This window comes from Entelurus aequoreus, linkage group LG05 (genome assembly GCF_033978785.1).
Source record: "Entelurus aequoreus isolate RoL-2023_Sb linkage group LG05, RoL_Eaeq_v1.1, whole genome shotgun sequence".
Classification (NCBI taxonomy): Eukaryota; Metazoa; Chordata; class Actinopteri; order Syngnathiformes; family Syngnathidae; genus Entelurus; species Entelurus aequoreus.
Window position 1 is genome coordinate 29,625,376 of NC_084735.1, and position 19,252 is coordinate 29,644,627.

Below are 19,252 nucleotides of genomic sequence, written 5' to 3' on the forward strand. Positions count from 1 at the left end.
ACTTGGTCTGAGGAAATATTCACATTTTTTGAGATGGGATTTTTTAGTTTTCTTAAGCTGTATGCCATAATCAGCAATATTAAAATAATAAAAGGCTTGCAATATTTCAGTTGATCTGTAATGAATCCAGAATGTATGACATTTTCATGTTTTTAGTTGCATTACAGAAAATAAAAGGACTTTATCACAATATTCTAATTTTCTGAGACAGTCCTGTATATTATAGGTTTTGAAAATGAAAAATATGAAAATGACCCTAGAATATTTTTGATATTTCAGTATGCGGCTCTCAGTGGAAAAAGTTTGGACACCCCTGCTCTACACTGACCCCCCCACTAAGTTATTGCCACAATTCATTTATATACTGTAGTATTGATCCTTGAGAAGAGGAAGAAACACATGATCTTGCTCATAGAAGGTCTTACACTTCCTGTGTAAATGGTATTAAATCTGCACTTTGGCACACAAAAAAACTGTAATAAAAATATTTAAGCTATTTTGAAATCATCCTGAAGGCTTTGCCTAGCAAATGACACTCACGCAGACAAATGTTGTTTTTGAACATGTGTAGGATGCGCTGGCAGCCCTGCCATTCGTTGCCGCTGCCGTCACACGTGCACCACTGGGACACCTCTGTGCTGCTGTTGCTCACGTAGTTGGGAGTCATGATTGTGCCTGCAAAACACAGCATCCTTTTTAACATTGAAAAAACAACCGATTTTCCACAGCTAAGATGTTCATTTCCTGGAATAGAATAAGCAGACTACGGACAATATTTGCGATGTACAGTCACGATCAAAAGTTTCAGTCTTCGTCGAGCACCCATGACTCAGGGAGACGTCAGTCTTCGTCAAGAGTCAGTGAAACTCCAGTTTCTGTAGAGCAGTTGTGAGTCTGTGAAACTCCAGTCTTTGTCAAGCATGTGTTAGCTAGTGAAATTCCAGTTTCTGTGGTGCACCTATGAGTCTGTGAAACTCCAGTTTCTACGAGCACCAGCGATGCAGTGAAACTCCAGTTTCTGTTGAGTACGTTTGAGTCAGTGAAAATCCAGTCTTCGTTGAGCACCTGTGAATCAGTGAAACTTTCAGTGTTTGTAGAGCTCCCGTGAGTCAGTGAAACTCCAATGTCTGTCGAGCACCCGAAAAGTCAGTGAAACTGCAGTCTCTGTCAAGCACCCAAGAGTTAGTAAAATTGCAGTCCCTGTCAAGCTTCCTTGAGTCAGTGAAACTCCAGTCTCTGTCGAGTACCTGTGAGTCAGTCGAACTTCATTCTTCTTCGATCACCCATGAATCAGGGAGACAACCGTCTTCGTCAAGTGTCAGTGAAACTCTAGTGTCTGTCGAGCACCCGAAAAATCAGTGAAACTCTAGTTTATGTAGAGCGCTTGTGAGTCTCCAGTGTTCGTCAAGCACGTGTTAGCTAGTGAAACTCCAGTTTCTGTGGTGCACCTGTTAGTCAGTGAAACTCCAGCCTCTGTCGAGTACCTGTGAGTCAGTCGAACTTAATTCTTCTTCGATCACCCATGAATCAGGGAGACAACCGTCTTCGTCAAGTGTCAGTGAAACTCCAGTGTCTGTCGAGCACCCGAAAAGTCAGTGAAACTCCAGTTTATGTAGAGCGCTTGTGAGTCTCCAGTCTTCGTCAAGCACGTGTTAGCTAGTGAAACTCCAGTTTCTGTGGTGCCCCTGTTAGTCTGTGAAACTCCAGTTTCTACAAGCACCAGTGATTCAGTGAAACTCTAGTTTCTGTTGAGTACCTTTGAGCCAGTGAAAATCCAGTCTTCGTTGAGCACCTGTGAGTCAGTGAAACTTCAGAGTTTGTTGAGCTCCTGTGAGTCAGTGAAACTTCAGTGTTTGTCGAGCTCCTGTGAGTCAGTGAAACTCCAGTGTCTGTCGAGCACACGAAAAGTCAGTGAAGCTCCAGTCTCTGTCAAGCACCCAAGAGTTAGTAAAATTGCAGTCCCTGTTAAGCTTCCTGAAATCAGTTAAACTCCAGTCTCTGTCGAGTACCTGTGAGTCAGTCAAACTTCAGTCTTCTTCGAGCACCCATGACTCAGGGAGATGTCAGTCTTTGTCAAGTGTCAATGAAACTCCAGTGTCTGTCGAGCACCCGAAAAGTCAGTGAAACTCCAGTTTCTGTAGAGCACTTGTGAGTCTGTGAAACTCCAGTTTCTGTAGAGCACTTGTGAGTCTGTGAAACTCCAGTCCTTGTCAAGCATGTGTTAGCTAGTGAAACTCCAGTTTCTGAGGTGCACCCATGAGTCTGTAAAACTCCAGTTTGTTTCTATGAGAACCAGTGATTCAGTGAAACTCCAGTTTCTGTTGAGTACCTTTGAGTCAGTGAAAATCCAGTCTTCGTTGAGCACTCGTGAGTCAGTGAAACTCCAGTCTTTGTTGAGCACTCGTGAGTAAAATTTTGGGCCATGTTATGCCAAACATTGATGTCCACTGAACAGGATGCTGGTTCTCAGGTGGATATCGTGCTATACTGTATCTGACTGGGCTTTAGTCCAGCATATAAGTGGATATAGATTGTTGATCATGACATAAGGCCCTACACCTGTCAATCACTCCTGAAAACGAATTGACCAAGCAGCTACGAACTAATAATGTCCATCCATGTGGGTGTTCCAGTATTGGAGCAAATATGTTAAATATTGCAAAAAAGTTTAAGCATGTTCGATTTTGTTAGTCTTGTCTTGTGACACATTGAAAGCTACCAGAGAACCTATATCAAATCAAATCAAATCAACTTTATTCATAAAGCACATTTAAAATTTACCACAGGGGTAGCCAAAGTGCTGTACAATGGGCAGGTTAAAAATAATACGAGAACCGAGCAAACACAACACAACACAAACAGAACACGATAAAAAATAAATAAATAAAATATAAAAACATAAAAACATAAAAACAGGTTCACAGCAGGTGTATTATGGGGCGCCATTGCAGGATGGATATCACTCAGTGTTAAAAGCCATGGAATAAAAGTATGTTTTTAAGAGAGATTTAAAAACAGGAAGAGAGGAGGCTTGTCTAACACTCAGAGGTAGGTCGTTCCAGAGCTTGGGAGCAGCAGCAGCGAAAGCTCTGTCACCTCTAAGCTTCAGCCTTGTGTCCGGGACCGTCAGTAGCAGCTGATCGGCTGATCTTAGGGATCGGGTGGGGCAGTAAGGCTGAAGGAGGTCGGAGAGATGTGTTGGCGCGAGGTTGTTTAGACATTTAAAAACAAATAAAAGGAGTTTAAAATTGATTCTGTAACGCACAGGGAGCCAGTGAAGGGACGCTAATATAGGGGTGATGTGCTCACGTCTGCGGGTCTGTGTTAGCAGACGAGCAGCAGAGTTCTGCACGAGCTGCAGGCGGGCGAGGGAGGCCTGGCTAATGCCTACATACAGGGCATTGCAGTAGTCTAAACGAGTCGAGATAAAGGCGTGGATTAATTTCTCGAGATCATGTCCTGATAGAAGCGGTTTCACTTTCGCTATTTGGCGTAATTGATAAAAGCTTTTTTGTACGACGCTGCTGATTTGATATGGTGCATATGATATGTTAGTGCAGTGACGGATTGAAAAGCTGTGGTTGCAGACAGCAATTGCTAGTTGCGGAACCATAAAGAGTCACTTTGTGGATGAAAGCAAGGATGATAAAAGCCAAATATCACTGCAAGACACCTGCTGGTGATTTCTAATAATCCGTGGTGCAGCTTTCCAATTTGGTCCCAGAACTATTTCCTCTCCCCTTTCATTGACTCACCTATGAGTCCAGCGTAGGCCTTGAGGCACATGGCTCTGCTCTCTCGCATGCAGCCAGAAGCTGAGAGAGGAGCTGGCTGACAGTTGTGTTGGAAATCAGCAAAGCGGGATCTGAAGCACACACACAAAACCATAACAGTGAAAACATGTTTTCACAAGTCTGCAAAAGCTGGATTCAATATGTGTTGATGGTCAGATATAGTGATTATGCTTTATGTCTAGCAAACAATAAAAACCGAATGAAATAAAAATGCATGGCTGTCGACGGCCACAAAGTATCCCACTGGATGTCTTCTGGGTTTTCTCATGCATTTGAATGGCCTGGTAGATGAAAGCAGAGTGCACAATGCAATACATGAGCTTCTAAAAAAATATTTTGTGTGTCGTTACTGGCCCAAATAACTGCTTTCATTGCATCACTGCCACTAACAAATAAATTGTTATGCATTGATTATTTTCTAATGGAAATGAAAAGCATGTTTCTCTGAGTGTTTGGGGTAGTTTCCTTTAGATAAAAAACACAAACAAATCATTTATTTAAAAAAAAAAGTCACAAGATTGCTAGACTACCATATTTTCCAGGCTATAGAGCACACCGGTATTTAAATCGCATCCACCAAATTTGATAAGAAATTAATATTAGCCACACCGGACTATAAGCCGCAGATATATACTGGTACAAAATATTTAGTAAATGTTTATTTACATTTCGTAATTGTTTCCAAATGCCCATCCATCCATCCATGTTCTACCGCTTGTCCCTTACGGGGTCGCGGTGGGTGCTGGAGCCTATCTCAGCTGCATTCGGGCGGAAGGCGGGGTACACCCTGGACAAGTCGCCACCTCATCACAGGGCCAACACAGATAGACAGACAACATTCACACTCATATTCACACACTAGGGCCAATGGTTTCTGTAAAATGACAGTTAAACGCCTGATTAAACAAAACAAAAGTCATCGTCATGGACCCACTAGCTGTCGAAGCTAGCTTTCCAATCAGCTTAACAGACACAATAAACTTCACGGTGACATTTGGGAGAATTTACGAAACTGAAACAATACAAAAAGAATGCCATTGTAGGTTAATAATACTAACACAGTAAACATGTTAGCATATTCGTAAATGCTAACGACGCTGGCTTGATTATTATCACGATAGCACGTACATATATGCATTATAACACTCCTACAGACATCACTCATGGGACGGTTTAGTAAGTAGAAATTGTCTTAGTAATACTGTAAAACTTACAAACATTGCTTGGAGTGATGAATGAAGAATCCTTTTGGGCAGAAATGCTATGGACAGTTATACTTCTGGTTCAAGGCACGAAACAGGAAGTACATTTTCAACTCGCAGCACCTGCAGTGAGCGAACTTGTAACAGACCTTTTCAGTGTCTCTGTCGGTTTAATGTGAAAACTATTTGTTAATTACAAAACATTACAGCCGTTAGCGAAGAAAAATCCATAATTCAGCTGCACCCTTCAATAAGCCGCAGGGATCAAAGCGCTGTAAAAAATATATATAAGCGGCTTATAGTCTGGAAAATACGGTATATGCTATGTTTTCCCTACAAAAAGCTAAGTAAGAGAAAGAAAACATTTAATAAATATTCAGGTGGTATACAATGTCATTCAATAAATACAAACATATGACTATCAATAAGCCTGTTGCTACTATGGATGTTCTCACATAAAGGATGAACTGAGATGTGTTTCACACAACACGCATGCATGAACACAACAGAAGAACATGTGATGCATGAGGTGAGTGTGCTCAAGGTCCCAGTCCTGCCTGATAATTCACCTCAGACCCCCAACTTCAGCTCTCTAATGCAAAACGTCCTCACCTACACAGCTCGTCTCTGGAGCAGTAGTTCTGCAGGCTGAGGCAGTTGGGCTTGCCCACTCGGTCGTCGCCCCTGGCGCTCTCCTCGTAGGAACAAGACGGGACGATGGTTTTCCTCCGGCGCTCCCCGCATAAGGTATCGGAGCAGGGGCAGAAAAGCAACGCAAAGCTGTACTCCTCGGGGACGCGCTCCAGGAAGCGCCGCAGGGCTCTGTGGCATTTTTGTCGGTTGCAGCTGCTGTCGGAGGCAGCCGCTCGCTTGGTGCACGCCACCACGTACTCTGAGCGCAGGGAGCCGCATTTCTCAAAAAGGCCGCAGTCCTGGGCGGCCTTCAGACACTGATTGTGTCCGTCGACGGACACAGAGGAAGCTTTCGGGAAGAGAACAGTTTTGTGTCGATCATGAAACAATAACGCTCAATGAATCCTGATTATTCATTGGTATGGGTAGCTTTACCCGCCATGATGGAGGCCATGTGCGACATCTCAATGTTTCGCACCAGATTCAACTCCAGTTCTTCATATGGAGATATTTCATACTCATCATATGCTGAAAACAGAAGTGAAGCATCTTGTTTTCATTAAATACACTCACTGGGCACCCCATTAGGTACCCCTACACATTCTAATGAGATCCAATACAGTGATGCATCATAACATTGTCTGTCTAACTTGATCTGCTTTCATGCAGTCTTATAGGGGGTTGTGGTATCTCACTTTACAAACTTTGTGCGAACAGCCACACATGTCCCCGCTTTTTTCACCACAGCTCCATCTGCTGGATAACTGCAATACTTGGCCCCAATGTGAGCAGCACAAAACATATAAATACATTCCTTAATCAACAACTTTATAGAATGAGTTATTGATGTTGACTTTGACTCGTTTTTGAGTCATTCTACTAACTAACTAGGGAACAAAACATGCATTTGAGCTGTATTTGAGAGTGTAATTCTCATGAAAATTTTAACAAAACAAAACCTGACCTCACATTTTTAATGCCTGAAATCACATTGTTTCCCATTCCTTCATTTTTTGGGAACAAATAAATTGGGACCACCACTATTACATTTAGCTATCTGTTATGCTCCTGATCATGAACACATCACAATGGAAATGTCTAAGAATGCAGCTTGTCCTGACAGTAGTACCGTAGATAGTGACAAAACCTGCCCTTGGAAACCATAATCAGCGCACAAAAAGAGAACTGTCTTTGTGCGTGCAGCCTTAATTAGTTGGATAAATAATGAATTCAATTGTGAAATAATTCAATCATGAAATACTTATTTACAATATGAAATAATTAATGAAATCATAAAATAAATAATTAAACTGTTAAATAATCAAATATTGGAACAATTAATTAAATAGTTAAATAACTAAATATTACAATACTTATTTAAATTGATTGTTAGCTACAACAAGCTATCTTTAACAATATCAAGTTGTTAAAAAAAGTTGTTCACATTATATCATATTAAATGGCAATGTCATCATTTAGTAGGTTGTAGTCTATCCATCCATTTTCTACCGTGTAAAACAAAATACAAAATACACTAACATTGGGTTTAGGGATGTAACGATATGAAAAATTCATATGACTGTTATTGTGACCAAAATGATCACCGTTATCATCATTATCACGGTATTGTATGGGCTGGAAAAATGCTGACACATGCACAGAAATCTTTTGACTAAGTGTTTCTTATGCTTCACTGACAGTGTTTTAGTCTCAGTATTGTATATGTTCTCATTCCTAAGCTTTTAATGTTTTAAATGTCGGTTTGTATTAAAGTTCAAGTCAAAGTACCAAAGAGAGTCACACACACACACGAGGTGTGGTGAAATTATCCTCTGCATTTGACCCATCCCCATGTTCACCCCCTTGGAGGTGAGGGGAGCAGTGAGCAGCAGTGGTGGCCGCGTTCGGGAATCCTTTTGGTGATTTAACCCCCAATTCTAACCCTTGATGCTGAGTGCCAAGCAGGGAGGCAATGGGTCCCATTTTTATAGTCTTTGGTATGACTCGGCCGGGTAATGAACTCACGATCTTCCAGTATCAGGGTGGACACTTACACTGAGCAGTGTATTGTGGCACTTTAAGATTTATTGAAATGAAAAGAACCTAATAAAATCACATTTCTGGTGGATGTTTTGGCATCTTACCCTGTATTCCTTTGAGCATGGAATGATCACTCTGTCTAAGAGAGCCCAGCTTGGTAAGAGTGCACAATTGAATATCTTAGCTGCTCAGACAGCAATGTGTTTATATACTGTAGTTTAGATAGGTGTACGGTAATAGTAACAGTCGAGAGTTCTATCGCGGTTATCATTAAGACCGTTTCTTGTTACATCTCTAATTGGGTTATTTTGTCTAAAGATGCTATTCTTCTTCTGAAGTGTCACACAGTTTGACAGCGACAGGTTTCCTCGGACTGGCTCTGACCAGGAGAAAGTTGGCATTTAAAGCGACCATTTAGAAGGTAGTAACCGCACCGTGTATTCAATGCCCGCCTTTAAAGTGCCAAAAGGGAGGAACTCCGCGCACGTGCAAGGAGAGGCTTTTTGGCGCGCCTGATCATGGTTTCTATCCGCGTGGATTTTGGCATTGTTTTGACGCCATAATCGAAACTCTGCTTTCTAACAGAGTAAAGTCAGTGGGCCCCATTCAGCAACCGTTCTTAAGAACATGTTTTGTTTTTAGGCCCACTTACGAAGTTTTTAAGGAGATTTTTGTATTCACCAATGTTTTCGTAGCTGGGATTTGTTCGTAGGTAAGAATAAAATGTACGAGTGCTGCACGCACACACACACACACACAATCATCAATTACCGGGGAATTGATTTAGTGATTGGTGACTCTTTAAAATACTCAACTCACACAATGGCAATGCTTTTGCTGCTACTGCAAGATGCCGCAGATCGAGCCCTAGGGAGGGAGCGCATATTTCACGACCATGTAGACCTATTTGCCCGAAGTGACAAATATTTATTTGAACGCTTTAGGCTACTGAGAGCAGTCCCCCCTTTCTTAAACTTATGTTTCGACATTATGTATTTCCCCCACGGGATAATACAAATTTATCTTCTGTAATCTGTTCCAATCTGTTTTCTCCGTGTGTTTGATGTTCGGCTTTTCCGCCGGAATTGTGCCCTTATATGGAGAATTAAGGGCGTTTACCTATGCAAATTACGGAATTAAGGGTGTTTGAATATGCATATTGGGGAAATAAGGGCGTGTTTATATGCAAATTATGATAGACACACAAGCGCCAACCATTTGGCATTCAGCAACTTAAGAACAGCAGTTGGGAACAATTTGGCCGTTTACACGTCATGAATTTGAATGGACTCCTCTTAGGAAATCCCTTAGGAAGAAAGATAAGAGGAAAAGTTAGGAACTTATTGCTGAATGGGGCCGAGTGTTGCCAATTTAACAGTTGTGTCGTTACATTTAGCGAATTCAGACCCATCTGGATTGTCTTTTTTTGTTCAGTGCCACTAGCGACAAATCTAACATTTTCTGGTCTTATTGGACAATTTTGGACACGAGATAAAGTTGCAGATCCCCAATTTCCCATCTTTTTTCACATTACTTAATTTTAAATGAATGATGATGCATATGTATGACAAAATAGAAGCATATACACATAGTACAAGTAAGATATAAAGGCGTACAGTTTGAGGCTAATCCAAATTAGGTCTGCAATCTACAGAGTGCCAATAAAATGTTCATAAAGGCAGGATTTCTCATACATCTCTCAGTACATTATGCCGGTGTGTGTACGGCAAGCTTAAGTAAAAAAACAAACACACACACACACAGATGGCAGGGCTTAAAACCCACCTCCAAACCTTACAGTCCAGTAGACCCTGAGGCAGTGTTCTTCCCTGCGTGAGCCACGATGACATTTGCACACTTGAAGGGGGCGATGGTGATGCAAGGAGTTCTGAGCCTCAAGGCACTCTGTGCGGGCTTCCGGGCCGAGGGGCGAAACCGCTTCCTCTGCCACACAGTACTCGAGCAGGCGGTACGGTACCATGCAGGAATGCTCCTGGACGCATCCCTGCTCGGCCACCAGACAGTCTAAGGAGGCCGACACCGGCACGCTACCTGAAGGAGACACAGAGATACTTTTGTGTTTGTGTAAAATGTGCTTAGCTGTGGGGGTTAATTGTCCCGCTGTGAGGTGTTCAGCTAAATAGGTTGTAATTAAGGCAACAGATCAAATTAATCGTGCTCTGTGGACGCCCTGTAGAACTACTCATTATAATAACTGTAAGGAAGATTAAATTGAAAGCACACAAGTGTTCTTCATTCACTATATGGCCATAAAACACCACAGTGGGGGTGTTGATTGGATTGATTGACATTCAGGGGCCATCCAAGCTTCTGGAACAAATCCAAATAAGCAGTCAGCTAATATTGTGGCCATGTCTCAACCCAGAAGCGTTATGCTTGTGACACAACAATGCAAAGTGAGCACACTCTTTATCATCTCACAGTGCACAATATCCTCTATTTCAAAATAATGTTTTCCTCATTTCTCAAGTTATAAAGTTCCAAACTGCTAATAGTTACTATTAGGTACATAATTTGTGCTGATATTAGTCTCCTGCATCAAAAACAATGTTGTCACACAGCCAAGTCTTAGGTGTGTGTCTGCGCTTCGCCAACCTGCACAATATTGATCATGGCTGCAGCATTTGCAGAAAAATCTAATTGACTGCCAGCAATCAAAAATAGTCGATGCAAACCACAGAATGACAAATACATTCCTGTATTTGTTAGTGCAACATTGCATTGCACACTATATACTCATATAGTGCACGTATGCTATGTACATAACTATTTTGCCTTCAATTGTACAGTAGAACCTCGATTTATGGACTTAAATGGCTCTTGAACATGGTTCGTAAATTAAAAAGTGTGTATATTAAAGCAGAGTTCACCATAAGAAACAATGTAAACATTAACAATTGGTTCGAGCCTCAACAAAAGATTTTAGAAAAAGTATGAAGTTTGAAGACACTATAATGTATATACTGTATATGCATGTACATATGTATGTATGTATATACATACATATGTACATATGTATATACACATGTATGTATATATATACATACATATGCACATATGTATATACACATATATATACACACACATACATATATATATATATATATATATATATATATATATATATATATATATATATATATATATATATATATATATATATATATATATATATGTATATATATATATATACATATATATATATATATATATATATATATATATATATATATATATATATATGTATATATATATATATATACATATATATATATATATATATATATATATATATATATATATATATATATATATATATATATATATATATATATATATATACACATGTATGTATATATATACATACATATGTACATATGTATATACACATATATATATACACACACATACACATATATATATATATATATATATATATATATATATATATATATATATATATATATATATATATATATATATATATATATATATATATGTATATATATATATATATATATATATATATATATATATATATATATATATATATATATATATATATATATATATATATATATATATATATATATATATATATATATATATATACATATATAGCCCTTTGAGACACTTGTGATTTAGGGCTATATAAATAAACATTGATTGATTGATTGATATATATATATATACACTGTATGATACTGTGTATATATATATATATATATATATATATATATATATATATATATATATATATATATATATATATGTATATATATATATATATATATATATATATATATATATATATACATATATATATATATACATATATATATATATATATATATATATATATATATATATATATATATATATATATATATATATATATATATATATATATATATATATATATACACAATAGGGCAGCACGGTGACACAGGGGTTAGTGCATGTTCTCCCCGTGGCTGCGCGGGTTCCCTCCGGGTACTCCGGCTTCCTCCCACCTCCAAAGACATGCACCTGGGGATAGGTTGATTGGCAACACTAAAATTGGCCCTAGTGTGTGAATGTGAGTGTGAATGTTGTCTGTCTATCTGTGTTGGCCCTGTGATGAGGTGGCGACTTGTCCAGGGTGTACCCCGCCTACCGCCCAAATGCAGCTGAGATAGGATCCAGCACCCCCCGCGACCCCGAAAGGGACAAGCGGTAGTAAATGGATGGATGGATTTATACAATATAACAGTAAGTGATGTCAGCAAAATGGCAGCACACAAAGGCGGGGGTTGGCAACCCGCGGCTCTAGAGCCGCATGCGGCTCTTTAGCGCCCCCCTAGTGGCTCTCTGGAGCTTTTTCAAAAATGTATGAAAAATGGAAAAAGATGAGGGGGAAAAAATATATATTTTTTGTTTTAATATGGTTTCTGTAGGAGGACAAACATGACACAAACCTCCCTAATTGTTATAAAGCACACTGTTTATATTAAACATGCTTCACTGATTCGAGTATTTGGCGAGCGCCATTTTCTCCTACTCATTTTGGCGGTCCTTGAACTCACCGTAGTTTGTTTACATGTACAACTTTCTCCGACTTTCTAGGACGTGTTTTATGCCACTTCTTTTTCTGTCTCATTTTGTCCACCAAACTTTTAACGTTGTGCGTGAATTCACAAAGGTGAGTTTTGTTGATGTTATTGACTTGTGTGGAGTACTAATCAGACATATTTGGTCACTGCATGACTGCAAGCTAATCGATGCTAACATGCTATTTAGGCTAGCAATATGTACATATTGCATCATTATGCCTCATTAGTGGGTATATTTGAGGTCATTTAGTTTAATTTAAGTCCTCTTAATTCAATTTATATCTCATGACCCACTATCTGTATGTAAGATGGCTTTTAATTTTTTAGGCGGCTCCAGACAGATTTGTTGTTGTATTTTTGGTCCAATATGGCTCTTTCAACATTTTGGGTTGCAGACCCCTGCTCTAAGGTCTTCAGAGGTACACAAAATAAATGAATTAATTAGGCATGTGTACATTATTCACACATACAGGCATACGTGGCGCTATCTAAAGGTTCGTAAATCGAACCTAACTCCAGGTTCCATTGAATATAAATTAATCAATATGTTTTATATCATTCGCTGCATCGTTAAACAGTTGCAGTGCAGGTCTGACAGTAAATACAAATACAAACCAAGGGGCGATGGTGCCAACTTAGCAACTTAATTGCTCTGGTTTGTGAGTATTCAGACCATCTTGATACTCTTTTTTAAAAATGTGACACTTTTGGGGACTTTAGCATGAACACACATGTCAATTCTTTTCATTGAGCAGTTTGTCCTGCTTTGGGCCCTTTCCCTCACAGGTGACTCTTTTTTGTGACATAAAAAAAGAAAAAAGAAGCAACAGGAAAAGGTTTGTTTCTTAATATTTTATTTTGGTTTTTACGTGTTTTTTTGCTCACTTGTCTCACCGCCACAAATACAGTGGAACCTCAATTTGCAAGCTCCTTATTGTAAGAACCAGAGGTGTGGACTCGAGTCACATGACTTGGACTCGAGTCAGACTCGAGTCATGAATTTGATGACTTTAGACTCGACTTGACAAAATGTAAAGAGACTTGCAACTCGACTTAGACTTTAACATCAATGACTTGTGACTTCACTTGGACTTGAAGCTTTTGACTTGACATGACTTGCTACTTTCCCCAAAACCCAAAGATTAAAAAGTTATTTGGGAGCGCTCCGTATCTTTCATTTTCTACGTCTGTGTCTATAAGCGTGTGTGCTGCTTGTCAGCTGGTGTGCTGTCAGTACAATAGCCAATCAAATTAGATCTACGTTGTTTTCATCCCACAGCTCTCATCCAATCAAATTGCAGGACAACCACCGAACATGAGTTATCAAACAATGCGGCAGAGAGAAACAATTATGCCAAAGTTGGTTTCGTTCGGGTATAAAAACTACGACTTGGTCAACAAAAAACGAATTGCCGTATGCAAATCACGCAGTTCGAATATTACAGACGGAGACGCAACAACTTCCAACTTCGTTCGACATTTGAAGTTCCACAAAGAAGGGTAAGTTTTGAATGTAAGATAACGTTTATTGGCTAAGTAACATTACTTTTATTTGCTGTGTAGTTAAATCAGTGAGGCTGCAAACTCACTGCTAACATTATAACCATAGACATCTTATAAGGGTACGCAGCATTGAGCGCTACTGCCTATTGGCACAGACGAGACGCGGCGCCGCCATCTTGGAGTGGTGATCCGCTCCACTCAGTGCAATTCATTTGGCAGGAGCAATGAACTGTCAGCGAATTTAATTCATTTTACCTCACTGAAAACCACTGATTTTCACGCGCTTTTTTTGTCAAACGTGTAGCTATGATAACGGACACATGCTTTGGCGTTTTTATTATTCATAGTTTGCTTAACAGTAATATAATATTCTTATACACTATAAATGGCCAGACGTCCGAGATCAAAACTGGGAATATAATCCCACAGAAGGGGGAAAAAAACGGTCAGCTATTTTTAAGTTGAAGAAACAATATGATTAGGTTATATATACATGCATATATCCTACATAAACAATGTATGAATTCATTACATATCTATATATCTTAGGGACCTATAGACTGCAGCAGCAGAGAGTTTATTCTGTCTTGACACTTTGTATTGATATTTTCTATTACATTCTTCCCTTAAATGATAATGTTTACAGTGATTGTTTTATATGTATTTTTTATGTATGTCGCTTTGAATAAAAGCGTCCGCCAAATACTTAAACATAAACATATATAAACACCTGAAAGTCTTTATATCAGCTAAAACCACCAATCTGTTTCACTGGATTCAGAATATAACCAAATGCTGTCTTACCCAACAATGTTAGTATTTGAATATTGTTACGTGAAGACTTATTCCTGGTTACAATTATACTGTTAAGAAAGTATTGTCTTGTATTTTGCCTAAAATGAGAATGCATCATAATCAGTGGCGGCTGGTGAATTTTGTTTCAGGTGGGGCTGAAAGTTTGTAAACCAAACCCCTGTAGGGGTGTCATCTCCCCCGGAAGATTTCTTTGTGATTTTCACATACAAATATTGAAGATCTTTGCTCCTTCTCAACTCTGTGGTTCTATTATTTTCATAAAATACAACCAATAGTATGTTAATGTTTGTTTTTGCAAATGTGTTTATTCTGTAAAGGAATGAGTTAAATGTTTAAAATTGTTTAAACTATTAAAATGACTGGATAATAGTGCTATTATGAATTGCAATGTCAGCACTATTTTTTTCCCTGCAATTTCAAATGCACTTGTTTTAATAAATAAATACAGCGTTTTAAAAGCATACACAATCTGTGTAAAAATATTAGTCTGTGGTTAAAAGGACTTGAAAGGACTCGAAACTCAAAATGCAGGACTTGGGACTTGACTTGAGACTTTCTAGTCTTGACTTTGGACTTGACTCGGGACTTGCCTGTCTTGACTCGGGACTTGACTCGAGACTTGAGGGCAAAGACTTGAGACTTACTTGTGACTTGCAAAGCAATGACTTGGTCCCACCTCTGGTAAGAACTTTTCGATTTAAAAATCAGAGACCGAATAAAAATATGCTTAGTTTTATGAACCTTGTCTCAGTGTACGAACGTTTCATCCAACCATTTTGTACTTGGCAACACATCCATTGCGGGCGCGCTGATCAATCTCTGATGCTCATTCAGTCAGCACAGCAGCAGTGCTGTCGTTAGCTACTGTGATACTTTGTGTGCTTTTTAAGATTGTTTTTTTTTTGGCCTTTTAAAACATTTTTCTAGTTTTGTTAGCTCAATATGAATCAAAAGAAAGCAATTGAAAAGCGGTGTGATTTGAAACATTCAGGAAGTGTCCACAGAGTAGTCGACACTGCCTTTCCATTCCACTGCACGCCCAGAATAATAAGCGACAAGGTAAAGTGGATTTATTTTTGTATTCTTAATCATTATATCTAACTGGCTGGTAACGTTAAGGAGTTTGTGATTTCAAACTGGGAGTGCACCACATGGCTAGTGACAGTGTGTCTGTGCGTGTTGGCAGGTAAGGACAGTTAAGCTAGAAAGTTCATCCATCACCCCCTTGCTATGTTTGTTTGATATACACTACTGTATAGTGCTTTATATTGTGTTCAAATATAAAAACTTTTACTAAAATATAGACTTTTGTCGAGGCTGTAACCCATTATTTATGTTTACAAATTTGCTTCACTATACAAACTTTTCTATTTACGAACCCTGTTCAAGAACCAATTAAGTTTGTAAATTGAGTGTGAGTAGTGCAATATTATAAACAGCTCTCAGGGCAATGTACAATAGGGCAGGGGATCTTAACCTTTTTGACCCTGGGGCCCAACTTTACCACTACAGAGGTGCCAAGGGCCCACTCAACTATTAACACTGAATTAGTATTTTTACTCTTGATTTTAATATAATATATGGTTATGTCTAACTTATTAATAGTTTACAACCTTGTATGAAACCATGTGTTAATCACAAAGATTGCTATTTATTCAACACATAAACCTTGGGCAGGCTGATTAGAAAAATAAAGAAGGGACTGAAATAACTGAGAACAAATACATTTACATACACCTATGTTGTGCTAAAACAAATAAACACAATTTACAATTAACTTGTTTCCTAACTAAATTGTCAATACAATTCAAGTGCAGATTAAAATACAGCTTCACTACTTTATTCATAATTTTTGCGCTTAAGAAACCACTCTACGACTTTAGCTGCGGACTTCTTCTGTTTGTTTGAGGTTGTTGGAAAATGTTATTACAACGGCCCTTACGGACCACAGCTAAGAAACAGATATTTTTTGGCCGCCCTACAATGCAAACTAGGTTAGTAATCATAATGTTCAATGAATGCCTTTCATTATTATCTGTGTAAAAGAAGATTTTTTGAACGGCGCATGTATTGCATTGTGCAGGTATATCTAAGGAAGTGATGGGTGATATGTAAAGAAATATCTATTAACATAGATGGGTGCACGCATGCGCCCATGTATTAACATATAGATTACACACAAATACATAGCATTGTGTTATGATCGGTCACATGCTCTGATTAAGCTGCTGGCGACCGGAGTTGCAAAGCGCAGCTGTCATCCCATTCTGCTTGCTGCACGTTTGGTAATCTCAGACGCCACATGAGGTCCAGGTCTCGCTCACGCGTGAAATATATCATAAACGGAGGCCACGCTTTATTGCCGCTGCAGGAGACCGGCCATGGCTCCTGCCGTGACGCCACAGGCTGAGGCGGGAAAACGATCATAGTCTCATAAAGACAACGCTTATCTTATCCAAACAGTAGGATTCTTAGATTATTCCAACGCTCACATAAAGCAACGGTGTTAGATCTGTGAAAACTGTCTGACTACTCAGTTATGCTCATTGTTTAACCTAACTCCTCTGGCAACAGTAGGGTAAGTGCTTGAAGAAGAACTGGAGATGAATTACTGTGATATGTGCGCTATAATACACTCTATTGATTTCTCACTGGGGTGATTAATTCGATGTGCGCAGGAAAAGATGATGAAGGTTAACAGCGTTCATGGGAGGACCACGCGCCGGCGTTCACAGGGAAGTGATTGGCTGCGGCCAATTTATCTTCAAGCCATTCAAAAAGCGTGGGATGGATGGCCGACCATCCACGCTGCTGGCCAGTAACTGGATATGAGAGGAGAGCGTGGCGAAGGAGTGGGAGGTCTGCTGGGAGAGACGGGAGGGTGTGTGACGGGAAGATATTCCTGCTGCATGCAAGTCACAGGATTTGAGGAGGCAATGGAAGGACGACAGGCGAGCTGAGGTAGCTTTTTCTGCGTCCCACTTTTCGTAAGATTGTTTTTTTTTTGTCTCGGTTATCGTATGGCCAATCATTGAGCCTAACCAACCAGTCAATTTGCCCTCGTATCATTCCGCTGTACAAACTGTCGTAAAATGCGCGTTGGTTACTCAGTCTCTGTGTTTTTTATTGAGTACGACTACTAAATAAGACACCTTGGGGCCAAAGACAGATGGGAATGCCAGCACTTTGGTAAATAGGTGAGAAACACTATTGAATTCAAGAAAAAAACTCATAGCACACTACAAAGATGTAGTCTGCTTGCCTTCCACCTCACCTCCTCCCTCTGTGGCAACAAGAGAATTCAATAAAAGATAAAAGTTAATTAATTTATCCATTTTATTCATCATTTATATGTATAACATTGTTTTTACATATAAAACTCTAATTATTTTCTATAAAATGGGTTTTCTGTTATTACTTTTGGGTTTCTGGAGCAGATTAATTGGATTTTCATTATTTCTTATGGGAAACATTGCTTCATACCATTGGGTCTTCATCTGATATTTTGGAACGGATTATTAACAAAATCTGAGGTACCACTGTATTTGATATTGTGGTTTGTATTTTGTAGGCATCATAGAGAGAGCTGTTTTTAATATTTATGTAACTTACAGTGGAACCAAAATATTAGGAGCTCCTAATCACCATGACGACAACAATTAATTTAGAATACAGTGGATCTCCACATGATTCCCGGGCGCAGCCACCGCTGCTGCCCACTGCTCCCCTCACTTCCCAGGGGGTGATCAAGAGTGATGGGTCATTTCGCACACCTAGTGTGTGTGTGACAATCATTGGTACTTTAACTTTAATATTTGTGATTAAGCATTCCCTTCAAATTGGAGCGTTTTTTCTTTTTTTAAATAAAAACAATATTTTTCTTTTACTTACTGGTAATAATGTAATGGGATGTATTGTAGATAATGCAGTATTGCGGTTTCAAAATCTCCACAATACCACCATAACGTGTGACAGTGTCAAATAAAATCGTGGTGAGTGTAGGTTTTTTTTTCTGCAGTTTTTCTTTGGTGGGTCTGAAAATAAACTATATCTCCCAGAATCCCCTGCACAGCGTGGGACCGTAATGTGGGTGCGTGGAGCGCCGCAAAGGAGAGAAAAAGAGGAAACAGGAAGTGAAGTGTGTCCCACTTCGTAGTAGATAAGAGGAATTGTTCTTTCAAAATCTGTCCATCACGTTTTGAGTTATGTTGTTAACAAACCAACAAACAAACCCTGGTGAAAACATAACCTCTTTGGTACAGGTAATAAAGTGTGCCTCGTTCGTCTCAAGCATTCCAAGCCAAAACAGACTCGGTCAAGGCGCACCGTGCCGAGGGAAAGCACTTGCTGCACACCGAGGCTACTTGATAAGCTACCATCACCCGGAAAAGATGAAGCCAGCGTAAATTTGTGAGGTGTTTACATTATTAAAAGTTCAAATGTGAGTTGACTTTTCTGAGAAACTGCATTTGCCAAACTGATACAATAAATGTCCACTGTAGAGGACACTGCTTCTCAGAAAGTAAAAGTTGAGACACAGTGGATCTTCTCGCACAATTCTTTGCAATAAAAAAACAACAACTTTTTTGTAGTAATAAATATGATTACAACATTTTAGCATTATGTTTGTGTTTAATTACAGTAAGTGTGT

General features: G+C 39.0%; 1 protein-coding gene across 1 annotated transcript in view; it reads right to left on the reverse strand.

Moving 5' to 3' along the window:
- The window catches only part of LOC133650442 (GDNF family receptor alpha-4-like), a 59,349-nt gene that overhangs the window by 13,328 nt on the left and 26,769 nt on the right, over positions 1-19,252 (reverse strand). The window contains exons 2-6 of the mRNA XM_062047672.1: positions 9,455-9,721; positions 6,065-6,157; positions 5,609-5,978; positions 3,756-3,865; positions 541-675 (exon numbers count right to left, since the gene is read on the reverse strand). Coding sequence (XP_061903656.1) covers positions 541-675; positions 3,756-3,865; positions 5,609-5,978; positions 6,065-6,157; positions 9,455-9,721 — 975 coding nt within the window. The remainder of the gene's footprint in view (positions 1-540; positions 676-3,755; positions 3,866-5,608; positions 5,979-6,064; positions 6,158-9,454; positions 9,722-19,252) is intronic.